At 43.2% G+C, this 18,029-nt stretch overlaps 1 protein-coding gene across 1 annotated transcript in view; it reads right to left on the minus strand.

Moving 5' to 3' along the window:
* Positions 1-18,023, minus strand: part of MTCL1 (microtubule crosslinking factor 1) — a 122,055-nt gene extending 104,032 nt beyond the window's left edge. The window contains 3 exon segments of the mRNA XM_077778257.1: positions 6,470-6,628; positions 8,299-8,523; positions 17,849-18,023. Coding sequence (XP_077634383.1) covers positions 6,470-6,628; positions 8,299-8,496 — 357 coding nt within the window. The 5' untranslated portion in view covers positions 8,497-8,523; positions 17,849-18,023.
* Between the last annotated feature and the right edge of the window lie 6 nt (positions 18,024-18,029).

The raw sequence follows: 18,029 nt of genomic DNA on the forward strand, positions 1-18,029 counted from the left end.
TAGTCAACAGAAGTTCTCACTTGAGACTCACAGGAATTCTGGAAGTAATACAGAGAACAGAGAAAAAACACTATTGAACATTATTCAAACACAACTTTTCAGACTTCATTAAAGACATAAACATTGACAATAAGCAGTGCATAAAATATAAAAATAAATCTAGATGCATCTGATTGAAACTACAGAACACCAAACACAAAAAGAAAAGCATAAAAATAACCAGGAAGTAAAGACAGAAAATGAGAATTATCTGACAGCAGACCTCTTGATAGCAAAATAGAGCCAGAAGATAATGAAAATACTGTCTTCAAAGTGCTAGAATCCTATGCCTGACTAAATATCTTCCAAGGCTGAGGATGACATAAAAATAGTTTTAGAAAATACCATTAACTGAAGGAAAACTACTCAAGGATATGTTAATAGGTCAACAAGAAGAAAAATGAACTCAGAAAGAAGGAAGGAGTAACACTCAAAAGGCAATGATGACAGACTGGAAAATGTGTAAATGAATCTAAAGAAGCATTAACTATTACATTAGCCAACTTATGGGGGGATGGTTTTAAAAAGATGAAATTGATACTATGTAATAAAAGTATAAAAGATAGGAGTTCATTGAGTTGAAGCTTTCTAAAACGCTTATATTATTCCGGAGAAGAATGAAGATAATGATTAGTTTTAGACTAATAATTAGTTAAGTCAAATATGCATGTTAAATATATAAGAGTAATTATTAAAATAATACAATGTACAAATTCTTAAGCAAGAAAACACGAGAATTTAAAAAATCAATCAAAGAAATCAACATAAAAAAATAGAAAAAAGAAACAAAAAAAGGCATGGAGTTTAAGAGCATAAAATACAGTGATAAAAATAAATTCAAACACATCAATGACCACAATAAATGTAAATGGATTAATTTCACATTTTAAGAAGATATTATCAGGTTACATTTTTAAGAAGATAGCTATAGACCATTCACAAGAAATATATCTAAAACATAACGACATAGAAAAATGGAAACACAAGAATCATCAAAAAGCTATACCAGGCAAATACTGACCAAAAGAAAATGGTATACATGATAAAAGCAAAGTAGTCTTTATAATTAAAAAAAGGAGATTAGAATAAAGAGGTCATTATCAAAAGATAAAGAGAATAATTCATCATCAAAAACAGTTCTAAATCTGTATGCACTTATATTCAAAATATATAAGCAAAATTTGACAGATTACAAGAAGAAAACTTAAATACAAAATTATAACAGGTGATTTTAACATACCTTTACCCTAAATAGATATATTTAGCAGACAAAACTATAAAGATATAAAAGTTTTGAACAACCACAATTAACAAATGATCAAATAAAAATTTTCCAAATTGCAGCAATCCACTAATGGACTGTAAATTAAACTTGTAACCACCATTTAAAAAAACAGAACTGAATAGAATTTAAAGTATCAAAATGCATCCCATATGGCAAAGGTAAGTACTGTTTTGTGAAACCTTTATGTTTGCATTTTGAGTGATGACACAAAATGTACTACTTGCTATGAGTTACAAAGTTTGAGTCTTCAAGCTAACAAATTTAGTCTTCACCCCAAAATTGAGGCTTACCCTTTCCTCTCAAGCACTCAAAGAAATAGCCACAAAATTTGAACCATTTTTACTAGGCACAAAAGAAATCTCAACCAAACCCAGAGAGTCAATATCATATCCTGAATGGTACTGAAAGATGTCCCAGGAGAGTGATCGGACTGCTAGTTAGTTCTCTGCAGCTTCATTCAACAATCCCTATTGTGGATGAGTAAAAGAGGCAAAGGCAGTCAAAAGATACAAATTTCCAGTTATAAAATAAATAAGTTACGGGATGTATTGTATAGCAGGATGACCATAATTAACAATACTGCATATTTGAAAGTTGCGAAGAGAGTAGGTCTTGGAAGTTGTCATCACAAGAAAAAATTTTTTGTACCTGTGTTTAGTAAATGAATGTTAACCAGTTATTTTGGTGATCATTTTGCAATATGTACAAATATTGAACTATCATGCTGTACAACCTGAAACTAATATAATGTGTGAGGTCAATTATACCTCAATAAGAAAAAGAAAATCCCAGTTGCCTGGAATGATCTAGAACATGTCCCTGTCCCTTGCAAGTGCCAACTAACTTGGCCAGTTATTACTGTGTCTAACATATAACAACATACAATAAGTACTCAAAATATTTTTGGTACAATGAAATACTGTTCAGAGGAAGCATTTGGGCCATCTTTAAGAAGTTGAAACCAACCTAAGATTAACTGTTTTCAGCCAATTGAGATGTTCCATCACAGAGTTGAGTACTAGAAGAAAAATACCCCCCCAAAAATACAAAAATGTTTTGAGCTTGAACAAGTGGAGGAGTATATGAGTGCTGGGTGCACAACCAGGATGTGGATAGGCACAAGGAAGCAGGAGAGCAAACTAGCTAACCAGAAGGGGTAATTCCGAATGGTTTCATATCGCCAACACTCTTTAATCATCTTATTTATCTATCAATGGAGAGAGTGACTTTTCTAAGACCCACTCTGTTAGTTCAAAGGGGATCAAAGGGCACAGATTCTTCCCATCATGCTCTGCTGCCTTTTGTTCCACTCCAGGGTTTACAGTAGTGGAGTGGGAACCCCAGCTGGGAGACAGGGATGGTCTCCAGCAGGAAGGGTCCTCTGTGTCACGCTAACGAGTTAGACAATTGGGAGCCGGAGCAAGTTTGTGTGTTTAAGCAGAGTCACACTGTCAGATTTAGGGGAACATAGAAGATAAAACAGAGAAGGGAGAAACCACAAGTAGTACCTGCCTTTAATGTGTTGATTGCATAGAGTCAGCTCTCAAATAGTCACTTAAGAGAAGACTGGTCAAAGTATGGATAGAACAGAGAGTCTAAAAATTTTCCTAAGACAGCAAAAGGGGAAGAGCAGAACCTGAAGCCAAAACAGGCGACCTCAGTGTGAGCAGTAAGAGAGGTTAAGGATAATTGCCATTGCTTAAGCCTGAGTGACAGGACAGTGGCGCCATTAACACAAATGGGAAAGACGGAGAGGATTCAGGTGGGGATGAGGGTGGCAAGTCTGTTTCTGGATACGCTAGGAGAAATCCATCTTGGGGATGTCCACCAGGTAGCTGAAAAGGGAGTCTAAAGCTTTAGAGAGAAGCCCCGGCGGCAGCTACAGAGCAGAAGGGGCACAGAGATGAGCTGTTTCACCGTCCTCTGAGGCCGAGGGGACACGGGGTGCACAGTCCTTCACAACTACTTCTGTCCCTTAGAGATGCATGAAACGCATGAACTCTCCTGGCCTTTTCCAGGACGTGACTTATCCATTTATGAAATTTCAGAGGTGAAATTTAATAGCGAGCAAAACTCAAGATTGAGAAAATGGTATCCTCACCTGAGAGCAAAGCTCATGGCGTATTCTGTTCTGGCATCGGTAAAAGTACCCATTCATGGAGACTACAGCTGGCACTTCGCAATAAATATCTCCTCCACCACCTCTGGACCTTGGATTGCCTGGTCTCGTCATTCGCTGCCTCCAGCACAGTCTACCGCATCTACCCTCCTCAGACTCCCATCAGTTCTTCCGATTCATTTAGAGGTCTAGTTAGTCGGACCAGCCTGACTGCAACTTGGAGGGAAAATACTGATGGCATCCCAATCGAGCAATCTCTGTGAGTAATTTTAACCCATAGTGGAAGGGAGAGGCTGGCCCTGGCACCTCCTCTGCATGCATCCAGTCTGAGCCAACATCACGGGTGTCTGAAGACCCTCGCCTCACCCTTGCCTGGCTTTGAATGTCAGCAATCATTTCTTCTCCCTCAGGAGCGGTTTGTGACCTGATGCCAAGTCCTAGGCAAATCCACTGATGTGTGCAAGAGAAGCTTTGTTTGCTTTAAATATATTTGGTTTTTTTTTACGTGTATATATAACTTTTATACTTGTAGGTAAGCATACACACTTATAAAGCTTGTAAAATATACTCCTAAGATGTTTTCTATATCCTCAAGGTAAGGCTCAAACTGGAAATTTTGAGGAAAGAAACTATTATGGCAAACCTTCCAGCAAACTTAGGTCAAAGGAGAAAGAAAGGGGGCACCTGGGTGCCTCAGTCGGTTGAGCATCTGACTCTTGGACTCTTGATTTCAGCTCAGGTCATGATCTCGTGGTTCGTGGGGCCAAGCCTAGCATCGGGCTCTGCACCAGTGCAGAGCCGGCTTGGGATTCTCTCTCTCTCTTCCCCAATATCTGCCCCTCCCTTGCTTTCCATCTCTCTCTCTCAAAAATAAACTTTAAAAAAAAGGAGAAAGAAGGAAGTAAATTACTAGTAGAGGTAAGAGGCCCAGAAGGAGAGGAGAAATTCCCCCAGTTATAGGGGTAGGTGTATGTGTAGGTTAAGAAGCAAGGGTTACCCATGAAGAAAGAAGGTTCTCAGATTCTGCCTCCTCCACTGTGAAGCTCACTGCGTCCCTAGGTAAGCTGTGGTCACCACAGCTCCTCATTCTTGCCCTTCATTCACCCCCCACCTTGTGATCCCCTGATGCTGCCACTGCCTAAGTGTGAGGCAGTGTTCTCGGCACAGGGACCCCACAGTGAACTACACAGACAAATCCTCTTCCCACACAGCTCAAGTCCTGGAGGCACATTAGTGAAGGCGACAAAGAAATAAAATCCACAGGGGTGCCTGGGTGGCTTAGTCGGTTGAGCGTCCGACTTTCGCTTAGGTCATGATCTCACGGTTCGTGGGTTCGGGCCCCGCGTCAGGCTCTGTGCTGACTGCCAGCTCAGAGCCTGGAGCCTGTTTCAGTCTGTGACTCCCTCTCTCTCTGACCCTCCCCTGCTCACGTTCTCTCTCTCTCTCTCTCTCTCCTAGAAAGAAATAAAACATTTATAATAATAATAATAATAATAATAATAAAGAAATAAAATCCACAATGTTTTCAGACAAGTGCTGGCAATATACAAGTAATTGACCCAAATCCATAATGTGTCAGATGGGAAGCCGGATGGGGATGGCCAGGGTGGAGGGGGGGCAACTTGAACGCGCAAGTATAGAGGGGAAGGTGGCTGAGGTGAGATGTCAGCAGGTGAAGGACTGAGTCCCAGGGGTGTGGATCTCTGGAGAAAGAGTGTTGGCCACCGCCCCTCACTCCCAGACTTGAGGAACAGCAGGGCACCTGAGCGGCTGTGAGGGGAAGGGGGTAGGGAAGCAGAAAGATGGCCACACCAGCTCCTTTGCTGTGATGTATCTGTTTTGCTATCCACATGTCAAGTTGAACTGTAAACATCTTGGTAGCAGAAGCTGTTCTGTCATTTTCATAGCTGCAGCCCCCGGGGCCTGGTACAGAGCCAGGATTAAGTGTGGCCAGGTGGACACCTGGACGGATGAAGACTGATTTTGTAAATCAGGAAATTTCTCCAAAGAGAAAATGAACTAAGTGAGGCTATTAACAGGTAATAATGCTGATTTTAGCCATCACCGTAAAGCCTTAACCAATAGCTTTTAACTCCATCAATACGCAGGATACCTTCCAAGGAAATATGCAACTTTAAATTTTTTTTTTTCTGAGAAAGAGAGACAGCATGAACAGGGGAGGGTCAGAGAGCGAGGGAGACCTAGAACCTGAAACAGGCTCCAGGCTCTGAGCTAGCTGTCAGCACAGAGACCTACGCGGAGCTCAAACCCACGAACCATGAGATCATGACCTGGGCCGAAGTCGGACGCTTAACTGACTGAGCCACCCAGGCACCCCCAAAAATATGCAACTTTAATCTTATAATGGAAGCCAACAACAAAACAGGATTTGCAGTACTGTATGCAAAGGAAATATACATATGTATATACATATAGACATATACATACACACACACTCATTTTCTAGATTGCTGTGCTAGAATACATTCACTCCCTAAAATAAAAAGAAAAAAACCTATATTTAAACCATGCTGGCTAAGTAATAGCTATAGGGGGCATACACCTATTATTTGTTTACACAGCTTTAATAGACAACCATAACATATTTTCCAGCTCATTGGAAAAGAAGACTCGAGAAAAAAAGCTACTGCTTAATTTTATATTCTAGTAATAATATACTCCATTTGGACCCATAAGAGAAATTAATGGCCAGCTCATCTGAATGGAAATTATATATATATATAAAAATAGCTTTAGACCACGGTTCACCAAGCCTTTTCTGTAGAGGGCCAGCCAGCAAATATTTTAGGCTTTGCGAGCAACATACTGTCTTTGTCACAGTCTTCCTTGCTTTGTTAGGTTTATTTTTGTGTGGTTGTTGTTTTACAAGGCTATGAAAAATGTAAAAACCATTCTCAGTTTCTGGGCCATACATATAAATCATAGTTCACCGAATGGGACACCTGGCGTCCCAAACCCCTAACAATTAAACCCACGAAAGAAAGCCCCATACATTTTGGGATTACCTCTTTCAGTCTCTCCAGCTCATTTTGGAGGGCCTGCTTGGATATTTCTACTTCAATCATCTGCTGTCGGAGACTTTCGTTTTCATCCTCAGCTTTAGCACGCTTTTCCTCCACGGTTTCAAGTTCATGGTGCAATCTGACAGACACATCTTTGGCTACCTGTATCAACCAACAGAGATAGTCATCAGAAGGTGAAGCTTCTGTGTGCCAAAGGCACATTCGAACAACTTTAGAAGCAGAATCATTAAGTGATACGATATCACAGTAAAGGGGGAAGACCCTGACAATATTAACAAGCCTATCTTTAAAGGAGGAGGGTATTAGTTTCAAACATGAAATCCACATTACGAGCAAGGATACAACCTTTATCTGGATTAAAAGGCTGCCGTGAATAGCCCTACCTTCTTACAGAGTATCACCAAGAATGCCAACTCTGCCCAGGCGCACATGCTTTAATGATAAACTAGAAATAATAATAACAATAACCAACCAATCAATCAATATTTCTGTTCCCTAAGACAATATCAAACCGACCTGCTAAAAAAAAAAAAAAAATCAAAATAATTCTGTAAGATGATACAGTCAAGTTTTAAATTGTCTACTAAAGTAAAATATCTGAATGTTGAAAGTGCTTAAACGTTTTTACCTTTCAAAAGGAAACCAGGAAAGAGATTTTGCCAAAGAAATATAAATCACCTTTACATCCCACTGAATGACATTTTGTTAGTGGTTTATAGATTTGATAGAATTACAAAGATTCTTTTCCTGTTATCATAATGAAAGGCGAAATGAGATTTCATAAGTGCTCCCATAATGAGGAGGACATTATGCATAATTCATCTCTTGATAAATGATTTGATAATCACAGCACAGGAGAAGCCACACTACCCATGGAGAGAGCAAATGGTAGAAAGTCTGGAATTTCTTCACCTCATTCCCACTTCTGCCAGTGGTTCTCAAAAACACCTTAGACAATTAGCTTTAGACAATTAGTTATGATCCTATTTCTCCTTCCGTTAAATCAAACCTCTACACTTGGGGGGCGCCTGGGTGGCTTAGTCGGTTAAGCGTCTGACTTTCGCTTAGGTCATGATCTCGCAGTTCGTGGGTTTGAGCCCCGCGTCGGGCTCTGTGCTGACTGCCAGCTCAGAGCCTGGAGCCTGTTTCAGAGTCTGTGACTCCCTCTCTCTCTGACCCTCCCCTGCTCACGCTGTCTCTCTCTCTCTCTCTCCTAGAAATAAATAAAACATTAAAAAAAAAATTAAAAAAAAAAACCAAAAAACCTCTACACTTGGGTTATGGTCAGTCATTTCAGGTTCTCTGCATTCTAGAAACTTAAGTAACAATAAAAACGTTAAGAGATTACAGTCAACCTTTATGAGTGGCCTTTGACCATCACTGAATTGATAATCAATAGATATTTTTTTTTAATGTCCCAGATCTTTAGAGGGCATTTCTGTATAATTCTACACAACTGTCAGACTAAGTGGCAGATATTAATTCTTTTATTTATTTTTTAATTGTAGACCCCTTACTATGATTTCTTTTTCTTAGGTTTTGAGATTCCAGTTCATATGACAGGTTTAAATCTTGGGCTGTCAAAGCCACACGATTACATATACCCTATAAGCCACAAGGGGAAGGAAGAATGTTTATGCTGAAAGCTATTGAGAGAAAAACACCACCAGGACATCAGGATCCTGTGTGAGTGGGTCTGAGGGCTGCAGTCTCAGACTGGTGATCCTGCCCCCACCCCTGCAGCTCCTTCAGGGAATAAGTACATCTCCCCCCGCCACACACACACACACACCCCTCATCAGCTCACTCACCTTTAAATCCTGCTCCAGACTCCGGATGAGCTCGCCATCCACCTGACCAGTCTCAGCCACTTTCAGGCTCTTCTGCTCTGCTTTCCTGAGGCGGTACTGCAGGATTCGGCAGTTTTTATTAGCACGGTCCAGCTCTCGCCGAAGCTCCTGCAGCTGGTAAACATCTTCCTCTAAGTAACTGTCTCTCATCTCTTCCATCTCAGCACGGAGTTCATCCAGTTCATCCTGCACAAGTCAGATGGAGTTGATTTATAAGCCACCAGAACAAGGATGGTGTCTCCCGTCTCCCTGTGCTCAGCCAGCAATACTAAATATTAACCACCTGTACACTCACCCACCAGCCTAGGGCCACACCTGTGTGACAGGACCTCTGGAAACGGTCACATTGAGACAATATCCTCAGATGTCTGTTCAAATCTCATGGATCCAGAAACTACAAACCAGGATGGATTATTCACTGCAGCCTGACGGCATTTATTCCACTCCAAATATTTTCTTACATAATCATAATCTTAAATGAAATCAGCTCTGTAGATAACTAAACCTGTAGGTTCAAACCAAATGTTGACCTAAACCTGTACCTCTAAGGCACCATCTAGGTATAAAGAGGAGGTGGACAGAGCCCGCCTTCAAAGGACATACACTTTAGTAGGGTCATAACTGAACTGCCCTGGAATTATAACATATCTGCAAATGTCTCCTAAAACCTCTGTACCACGATACAAATCTCAGCACTCACTATGCAACTCTATTTCAAAGATACGACCTTTTGCATGATGTCAAATACACATTGGGTTTGGGTGTTTCCATTCACTGGGGCTTTATTTCCTATCTCCACTTGATTCTGGCATCAGCATGAATACACTGTGGGTTCAGGAGAAACCCAGGAGGGGTCTCTGGCCCTCCTCTTTCCCTCCCATTCCACAGCCATTCCAAGGCTGTCAGCCCAACAGCCACATACATGCAGGGTGCAATCTTACCTGCAGTGGCTGCACACCGCAGCTAGTCCCTGCCTTCATCCCACCCAAGGGAGCGGCTGCACACACAGACAAGTCTTGTGGGGCTCCCTGCCTCCCCGTTAGCCCATTCTCCACCCAGAGTTATGCTTTACTAAGGAACTCAGACCATATCCCTCAAACCCTCCAAGGGATTTCTAACACACTGAGAAAATTCCTCAAAGTCCTCCCCAAGGCCTCTGAGCTCCTCCTTCTTCCCTGCCACACTGCTGATCTCACAGGGTCAGGTCTCCTGGCCCTCTTCTTAAAATGTTCCTCCCCAGCTTTTACAGAGCTCACTGTCACATAATCCAGAAGGTGCACACACAGTGCCTTCCCTGACCACCCACCTCCATGGGGTCTCTAATCCCTTGCCTTCCCTATTTTCTCCCCATCTCTTACCACCACCGGCTAAAGGTTATTTGTGCTTCTTCCTATTCCCGTCTGTTGCCCATATTGAAATGTAAGCTTTAGGAGGGCAGACCCCTTGGGCGTCTGCTCCTCTGCATTCATAGAGCCCAGAGTGGTGTGAGCCACGCAGTAGGCCCTCAATAAGTACTTGTGGGATGAATACACATAAACATCGGTCAATACCTGCAAAGACCAAATCGTAAAGATGACCAAACTGTAACGTAAATGCACTGTTGCGTCGTTCCAGTCTTGTAACTCAATTAGGAAAAATTCCTCCAAGACCCACACATGTAGCTGCAATATGCAAGACAGAAATTCTACTGAAATATTACAAAAGATTTTAATGAGGAGTAATTTGGAGGGTGGGAGATTAAGAAAAGCATTCTAGGAATTTTCTTTATTAGTTTGGTAACTGATGGTTTAAATGCCTCCAGACTAGGAGGCATTTGTTTTGTTCAATTAACACTGAGGGTCAATGGAAAAAACTCTCCGTGGCGTGGACACCCTAAGTTGTCAGATCTTGTCCTGCTATTCAGTTTGTTCCTCGATTCTCTCCGCCTTCACGAATCCTGCATTTGTCCTTAAAAGCAGGGATTTACTTACAATAAAGAACAAGAGTTTCCCAACATCAAAGCCTCAGGTGGGCAAGAAATTGACCAGAAGGGAATCTCCTGAAGTGTACTTGATCCTAGAAAAGACTAAGTGTGAGCGTAACAAATAAATTGGGAATCTTTATGGAAAAATACAAATTGGCACAGACGGGTAAAGACAGTTGTTCAACCAGCCTCAATCATATGCGGTGGTCTACTGGAAAGAGCACAGAAGTGGCATCTCATTCCCGCAAACTCCAGCCTGTAGATTCTCCCCAATCTGCCCACGCTACCTAAGAGAATGACCTATGCAACCGACCATGACTCCAAATGGAGCTTGTCTGAACGGACTACCAAGAAGAACAGATGTTAAAGAAGGAAGCTTTACCACTTCCCAGTGGTCACATGAAAAAAATGTCTTTTCTTCTCTGCTTCTGAGTATTCTTACAACATTTCTACAGCAACAATCACAACCTCACTAAAAGTATAGAATGTTCTAATGTGTCTTAAAAAAGGTAAATCCTAACATTGAAAATGTTGTGAAGTATAAGCAAGTTTTTTTTTTTCTTTTTTCTTTCATGGAGATCTCTTCTTGTAAGTCCTATTCTCAGTTGGAAAATTTGCTGGGAGCTGATGGACCAAGCACAGAAGCCAGTCAGTTCATCGTACGCATGTGAACAGGATGGACAGACAGGCTGGGCTCCTGAGGGAAGGGAGAACACAGCTCTTTCAGGAAGGTCCTTGCCAACCTCCAGCAAAGAAGAAGTTGGCAGACTGATGCCCGATCTCTATGCTGAGGCTGTGATGCCACTGTGTGCCCCTGACCCAACCCATGCTGGAGGAGACCAACTGTAGACTGCGAGCTTTAAAATAGGCCTTGTGGATATCAATCTTCTAGTAAAGATTAGGTGATTGGTCCTGAATCTTCAAAATCAAGGTCAAGATTTCCTCAGGTTTCACCATGTATATGAAAGATCTGACTTTCAGAAAGAGCCTATTCTCTACACTTGTTTCTGAGAACAGTTAAAAGTTCATTGTTTCATTGGGTGACTAGTAGAAAAACAGTTCAATATAAGCAATAATCACTACATGTATATGTATACATACAAATATTCAGTAACTGTGGCCATTCTGTTCATGGAAAGAACTGTCTGTTATTGCTTTTCCTTCTAGAAAGCTTCTATAAAAGTCAAGTCATTAATGTCTGAAATTACCTGTTACTCAAACAAAAGTGTTTAAAGTGTGATACAGCCATGAGAAAACAGAGGATACAACTTCTTGGTATAAAACTGTTCTCTAGTTTTCAGATTTTGTACCGGGCAGGGGCGGAAGGGGGAGGTTCATCGACCCTACTATCAAATGCTGGATGTTATACAGATTCATAAACAACCACTACAAGCCTAACACCACACACACACACACACACACACACACACACACACACTTAAGGGCTAGATGAACCCACACCTCCAAATCATTCCAGAGGCCATATATAAACAGCTAACACTTTTTAGCATAAAGAATCACCAACATTAGTTGCACTGAAAAGAAAATTAGAGAGAGACTATAATTGCATGTATCTGAATCATTGCTTTTATAACCCATATTTTATCTAAATAAATATTTGTAGAACATAAGACGTACTTTTTTCAGTATTTTCCCTACATTACATCTAACCCTGCCAGGAACATATTACCCCATTTCATAGACAAGAAGAGCAAACCCATGCTGGTTAATCTGTCCAAAGCCTCATAGCTAATAAATAGAAGCTAGACTACAAGCCCGCATGCTCTTTCCAGTAAATACTATAAATTATTTGCAATAACTGGGACAAATGGAACAATAATAAGCCTTAAATCATACTTGTAAAAGGCCGCCATAGGTGTGAAATAATAAAGCAAGTGCACATTTTTAGATCTCGACAATTGTCAACGATACCCATTATCTCAACTGGTCTTCAAAAATAACAACAACAACAATAACACTGCAGTGTGCAGCAAAGACATTAATACTCCCATTTTTAAAATGAGGAAATTGAGATTCTAAACATTTAAATGGCTTTCCAACAGCAGTCTATTGCAGACATGGGACCAAAGCCAGGGTTTCAACTCTTTTCATAGAGCCTTGAAAAAAAGCAGTTTTCAGGTTCAGTGAAAAGAAGTTACAAGTTGGGGCGCCTGGGTGGCTTAGTCGGTTAAGCGTCCGACTTTCGCTTAGGTCATGATCTCGTGGTTCGTGGGTTCGAGCCCCGAGTCAGACTCTGTGCTGACTGCCAGCTCAGAGCCTGGAGCCTATTTCAGATTCTGTCTCCCTCTCTCTCTGACCCTCCCCTGCTCACGCTGTCTCTCTCTCTCTCCTAGAAATAAAAAATAAATAAATTAATTAATTAAAATATATTAAAATAAATTAAAAAAAAAAAGAAAAGAAGTTACAAGAAAAGCAAATTATAAACCATGTAAGCTGGCAGCAGACACGTGAAAACCAAAAACTGTGATTATTCCGAGTAGGGTCATGATGAATAGCGAGTTTCAAGCTGCCATTACATTAATTTTCTGACAGCATGCCCTAATTTAGAATACACTGTATTATAGAATCTAAAAAATGTCTGCCATTTAAATGGTTAAGAAAACCAAATCAAGCAGAACATACAATGTCTCTGGCAAATATAATTTAGACATAGTAAGTAAAGGTAGAAAATTGCTGCTGTTGTTTTTTTTCAACACAGAAACTGAGAAAAAACTTGCCCTTAATCAAGTTTTATATTGAATTAACATCAGGTCTGTTGCATACTTCACTCTTAGATCATTACCTCACTGAAAAGCTAATTTAGTTTTCATTAAATCTATTTTTCAAATTTCATATATAAAATGAAATCCTGGAGTCATGTGAAGCTCCCCAACTACTCCCCTTTGCCTGCAGATTAGAGATCGAGCCTTATTATATACATCAAATTAGAGAAATAATGAGGTACCATGTGTGCACTAGAGTAAACCAAGATTAAATGAAACATTTCAGTGAAAACAGTTTTACCCACAAATAAAAAAGGAAAATACAGTGGATACTGAATCCACTGTATCTGAACTTCAAGGTTGCAAACTCTTGATCATACTGATAGTTTTATTCAACTCTTCACCTCCTTTAAACAACCCAAAATCATAACTAGTTCTACATTAATATTTTAATAATGCTTCTTTAAACAGACCCCAATTTGGAGAGGGGAGCAGTCATCTGGCTATTGTTGCAATAATTCCATCTTCTGGGAGTTACAGACAGAAACTATTGTCTGTTGTAATATACAAATAATCCACCTCATTTCCCTGCGGACAATGAAAATGTTCTCTGCACAGTCCCAGCTGTAGCTAAGAAGGCACAGGGGCCGCTACCATTGTTTACAAAGTGACAGTTCACCCAGCAGCTGATGGGCTCTGTTTGTCCCGGTCTACATTATCTTGCCACCTAAGATGATCACAGCCGCGCTTTAGCCGGCTGAATAAAGAGTGGGCGTGGAAAGGGGAATGTCAGGAAAGAATAGGAACACTGTCCACATTAACCCTTCCAAAAGAAAGGGAGAGAAGGCGCTCAACTCTTTAGCCATTCAGAACTGCTGGGCCGAGCACCTGGCATCCAAGCAGCCCAGTTTAACAAACCATTTCAGAGCTTGAAACTTAAAAGACTACTTCAGGTGAGAAACAGGCTGGTAAGGCTGGATCAGAGGGGATACACTGCAGCCTATAAAATAAAAAATGACCTCACCAATCATCACCTTTAGGGAGTCACTCCCTAAAGGATCGGATCTTGCCCACCCTAGTAGCTAGCAGTGACTTTTGTTTTAACCAGAAATAGTTCTTAGGGAATAACAGAGAAAGCAGAGCACAAATAAGCAGGCCTTCCCCCCACCCGCCTGCATCCATCCTGCAGGGCACTGCCACTTTTGGAGAACACTATTTGTGCACGTACGGAGGGGGCGTTGTGAGCTCATCACCAGTAATTCCAAAAGCGCTTCTGGGGCGCCTGGGTGGCTCAGTTGGTTAAACGTCAGACTCTGGCGCAGGTCATGATCTCACAGCTCATGGGTTCAAGCTCCGCCTTTGGCTCTGTGCCGACAGCTTGGAGCCTGGAGCCTGTTTCAGATTCTGTGTCTCCCTCTCTCTCTGTCCCTCCCCCGCTTACGCTCTCTCTCTCTCAAACATAAACATTTAAAAAAATTTTTGAAAAAGAAAAGCATTTTCAAAATAGGTCAATAAACTCACACTGATTAAATCCTCCTGAAAAGCCTGTGGAAACAGAGAACATAATTAATATGTTCACAATGAGCACTGAGGCTGGTCCGATTGTCTCAGAGCGCTTCAGCAAAACACGGCGGTGGCAGGCAGGCAGGCAGAAAGGAACACACCAACTGCGTTTTGTGGATGCTTTCAGCACCGAGAAACATGCCTGGGTTCAGTGTGAAAATGAAGCAAAGGCCTTTGGACAGGTGAATTCAACTGCTCACCTTAATTTCTGAAGACTTCCAAATATATCCAAGTTCATCAGGGGTAAAGGGACAAGCCTGCTTTCCTGACTGTGTGTTCACGCAAAAAGCCAGCCACCTGGATTAATCGTGCAGCTTTCATTTAGTTAACTGGGTGCCCTCTGATCAAGAAGAGAAAGCAGGGTCCGGGACGCTCCCAAGCAGCCCCACACTGCTCAACCAAAGGTATATACTTCTCTCTTGACGCCTATTTTTAAAAATACAGCAGTGTGGCTAAAAGCAGAGAGAATTCCACTTGAACTTCTCCATCAGTAAGCCATCGCCCTATGGGTTCGCAGGCCTGTTTCTGCTTGATTACCCCTTTGGTCACTCTAGCCCAGAAGTGTGACAGTCTTGTGCAGTACTGGTGACAGAACTGACTTGGGAAAGAATGGGGCACTGAACATGGTTCACAGTCCTCCAGAAACCAACGTCAAGTTTCTAGGCCAAGCCTCTTCTTGTTAGGTACCATCTGAATAGAGGGATGCTCTGTCTCACCACAAGAGTTCTGTGCAACAAATCGCTAAGAAAGCAGATCAAGGATGCACACCGATCTACCGTGAGAAAAAAGTACCAATGAGCAACGAGAGCAACGTTTGATTTAGAAGGCGCGCGCTCCCCACCCCACGTGCCAAGGCAAGCCTCCTGCCTCTGCCCCTTGAGGCCGTTGTGCTCACAGCCCCATTCTGCACAAGTGGGCGTGCCCGCGGACCTCTAGAGAAGTCTGCCAGGATGGCTGTTTTCTCCCAAACTGAACTATTGTAACGTAAGCTTCGGAGTCACCGAATCCGTAACTCACACGCATCTTTATGAGCACACTTCTGGCTTCCTAGTCTCTTCCAGAGCTCCTCTTGCTCCGCGTCTCTCCTGCTGACAGGAGATGCACTCAGGCAGAGTAAATGGTTGGCCGTGACACTTTCTCCACAGGAAACAGCAACTGAACATTTCCCACAAATTAAACACTGTCAGTGGGATTTATATGACCATCTGTACACAGGCTAGAGGAGAGGGGTTCATGATGGCCCTTTGGCCTAAAATGAAAAGAGGCCCCCTAGGGAAAGCTAAACATTGGGAACAGTTCAAGCTAATAGAACAACTCGAAAGCAAGCGGTATACACTGAGCAAAGCAGGCTTGCTGAGAACAGGGATGCAGCCTGGTGCAGTGAAAACAGCAAAGGCTCCGAGGGCAGGGAAGATAGAAGCTGCCCCTCCTCCTAGCTCCATGGCCTTGGGCTGGTCATTTCAGTTTTCTGCGTCATCAGCATACTTGTCTGTGAAATTGGGGTTACGATAAATATAACAACAATTATCCCCTATGCTGTTGCGAAGACTCACCGAAATATCAAACATACCAGATCAGACTCCAGAGTCAGACACCTATTTCATTCACTGAGACTCTACCCACGTGAAAAGATAAAGCAAATAAACAGTTACCTCGGAATGAACTCTGAAATGACTGTTGCCTACCTGAAGATCAAAGATGCAATGAGAAACATCTTTTATGAAACCCTCAATTTTCCGTCGCTTAGCAGGTCGTGATTTGGATAAACATCATTTAATCAGAAACACTGTGGGTCCGGGTTCATGCTGAGAGCTGCAGCTATAACCCAACAAGGTAATCATTCTGGCCCTTCGGGACTTTGCATTTGTTGAAGATTTACAAAAGCGGCGATTTCAAAATGGAGTCCGGACTGTATCACTGCCCTTTCTCTTCAGCACCTTTGAAAATCACTGTTGTCTGTTATGTAAGAGTGGGTGACACAGGCAAATGTACTACTTGACACATCTTACTCCCAACTCCCAATCTGTTCTCACCTCTCCTCTGCCTCGCTGCCACCTCTCTGCAGACAAAACAACTACTGGGCTCAGCGGGGAGAGCAGCTCCCGATAAGTTTAGGTTCAGATAACTCAGCAGTGAACCTATTCTGTCGTCAGTCTGAACTGCACACTTGACCACCTTAAAAGTGCATGCCCTTGGTCCCACTGGCCAAAACCTGGGCCTCTTTGGGTAGGTTTGGGGTTTGCTGAGAAAAAGCACAAATCCCATCACACAGATGAAGGTGGGACATCGGCTGGTTTGGGAGGAGATATAGGTCACCATGTTAACAGAAACATGAGAAGATGGATACCACTGTAGTTATTTACTAACTTGAAGATGACAATAATTAAAACAGTTGCGCCAGCACTAACCCCCCTTATTTCTTCTCAAGTGACTTCAACTGTCTTGACCACTGCCCCCCAACACTGTAAGTCCTCTGTTCTGCAGGACCAACCTCCAGATTGGGTGCCCCAAAGCTAACAAGACCAAGAGGCCATTGCTAGCAGGCTCTCAGGAAGAATACTCAAGAGACGGGGGGCAGAGATTTTAAANTCGAAAGTGCTGGCGGTGCTGGGGGAAATCAAGTGGCCTCTCCTGACACCAAAATCCAGCTTGTGGACGCCTACAAGGGACCCGCAGGCCAAACCCACCAACCCCTGGTTCCTCAACACAAGCCACCTTCGTGGGACCCCTGAACTTAAGGTTTATCAGGAAACACAGGGAGCCCCTCCCACCCCCACCCCCGCCGAAAACAGAGGGGGTCTCACGTTCTCTAACTGCATCTGGCACATCCGCAGCCTGGCCCACTGGAACCCTGCAGGCACCTGCGCTAGGCCCCGCCCAGAGCTCCCCCCCATCTAGGGGTAGCCAGATCCCACAGGTGAGGGCGGGCATGTTTTGGCCCGGCGGAGGGTGGGCTGTGTATCCAAGATGTGGTTCTGGCCACCTCTCTCCCAGCACATCAACAGAGGCAAAGGCATCAGCAGTACGAAGCAAGACTTCAAGACACCAAGAAAAGCTAAGTGGGGTGAGAACCCGCCCGGGCCCACAGGTCTCGCTGCTCCTTTCAGAAGTTTTGGCTTAAGTTGCCAATGCCCCGTGTGTGCGGAGGCGGGAAAGTGAAGGGCAGAGGAGAGAACCGGCTTGTCAGGGCCGGGCAGGCAGGGCTCGCGCGTCCCCGTTGGGGGTCGCCTGCGGGACACCTGCGGCGGAGCCGGCTGCTCACCTTGAGATAGTCGTTCTCCGAGCGCAGCTCCTCCAGCTCCCGCAGCAGCTCCTCNCCGGGGACCGTTCGCTCCAGCGGCGCGCGTCCCCCGGCATCTTCTGCCACACCAGTTCCCAAGGACCCCGCGGGGACCCCGCCGGGGCTGCTCCGACCCCCGAGGCAGGCGCCGGGGGCGGGCGGC

The sequence above is a fragment of the Crocuta crocuta genome, unplaced genomic scaffold (genome assembly GCF_008692635.1).
Source record: "Crocuta crocuta isolate KB4526 unplaced genomic scaffold, BGI_CrCroc_1.0 scaffold26, whole genome shotgun sequence".
Lineage (NCBI taxonomy): Eukaryota > Metazoa > Chordata > Mammalia > Carnivora > Hyaenidae > Crocuta > Crocuta crocuta.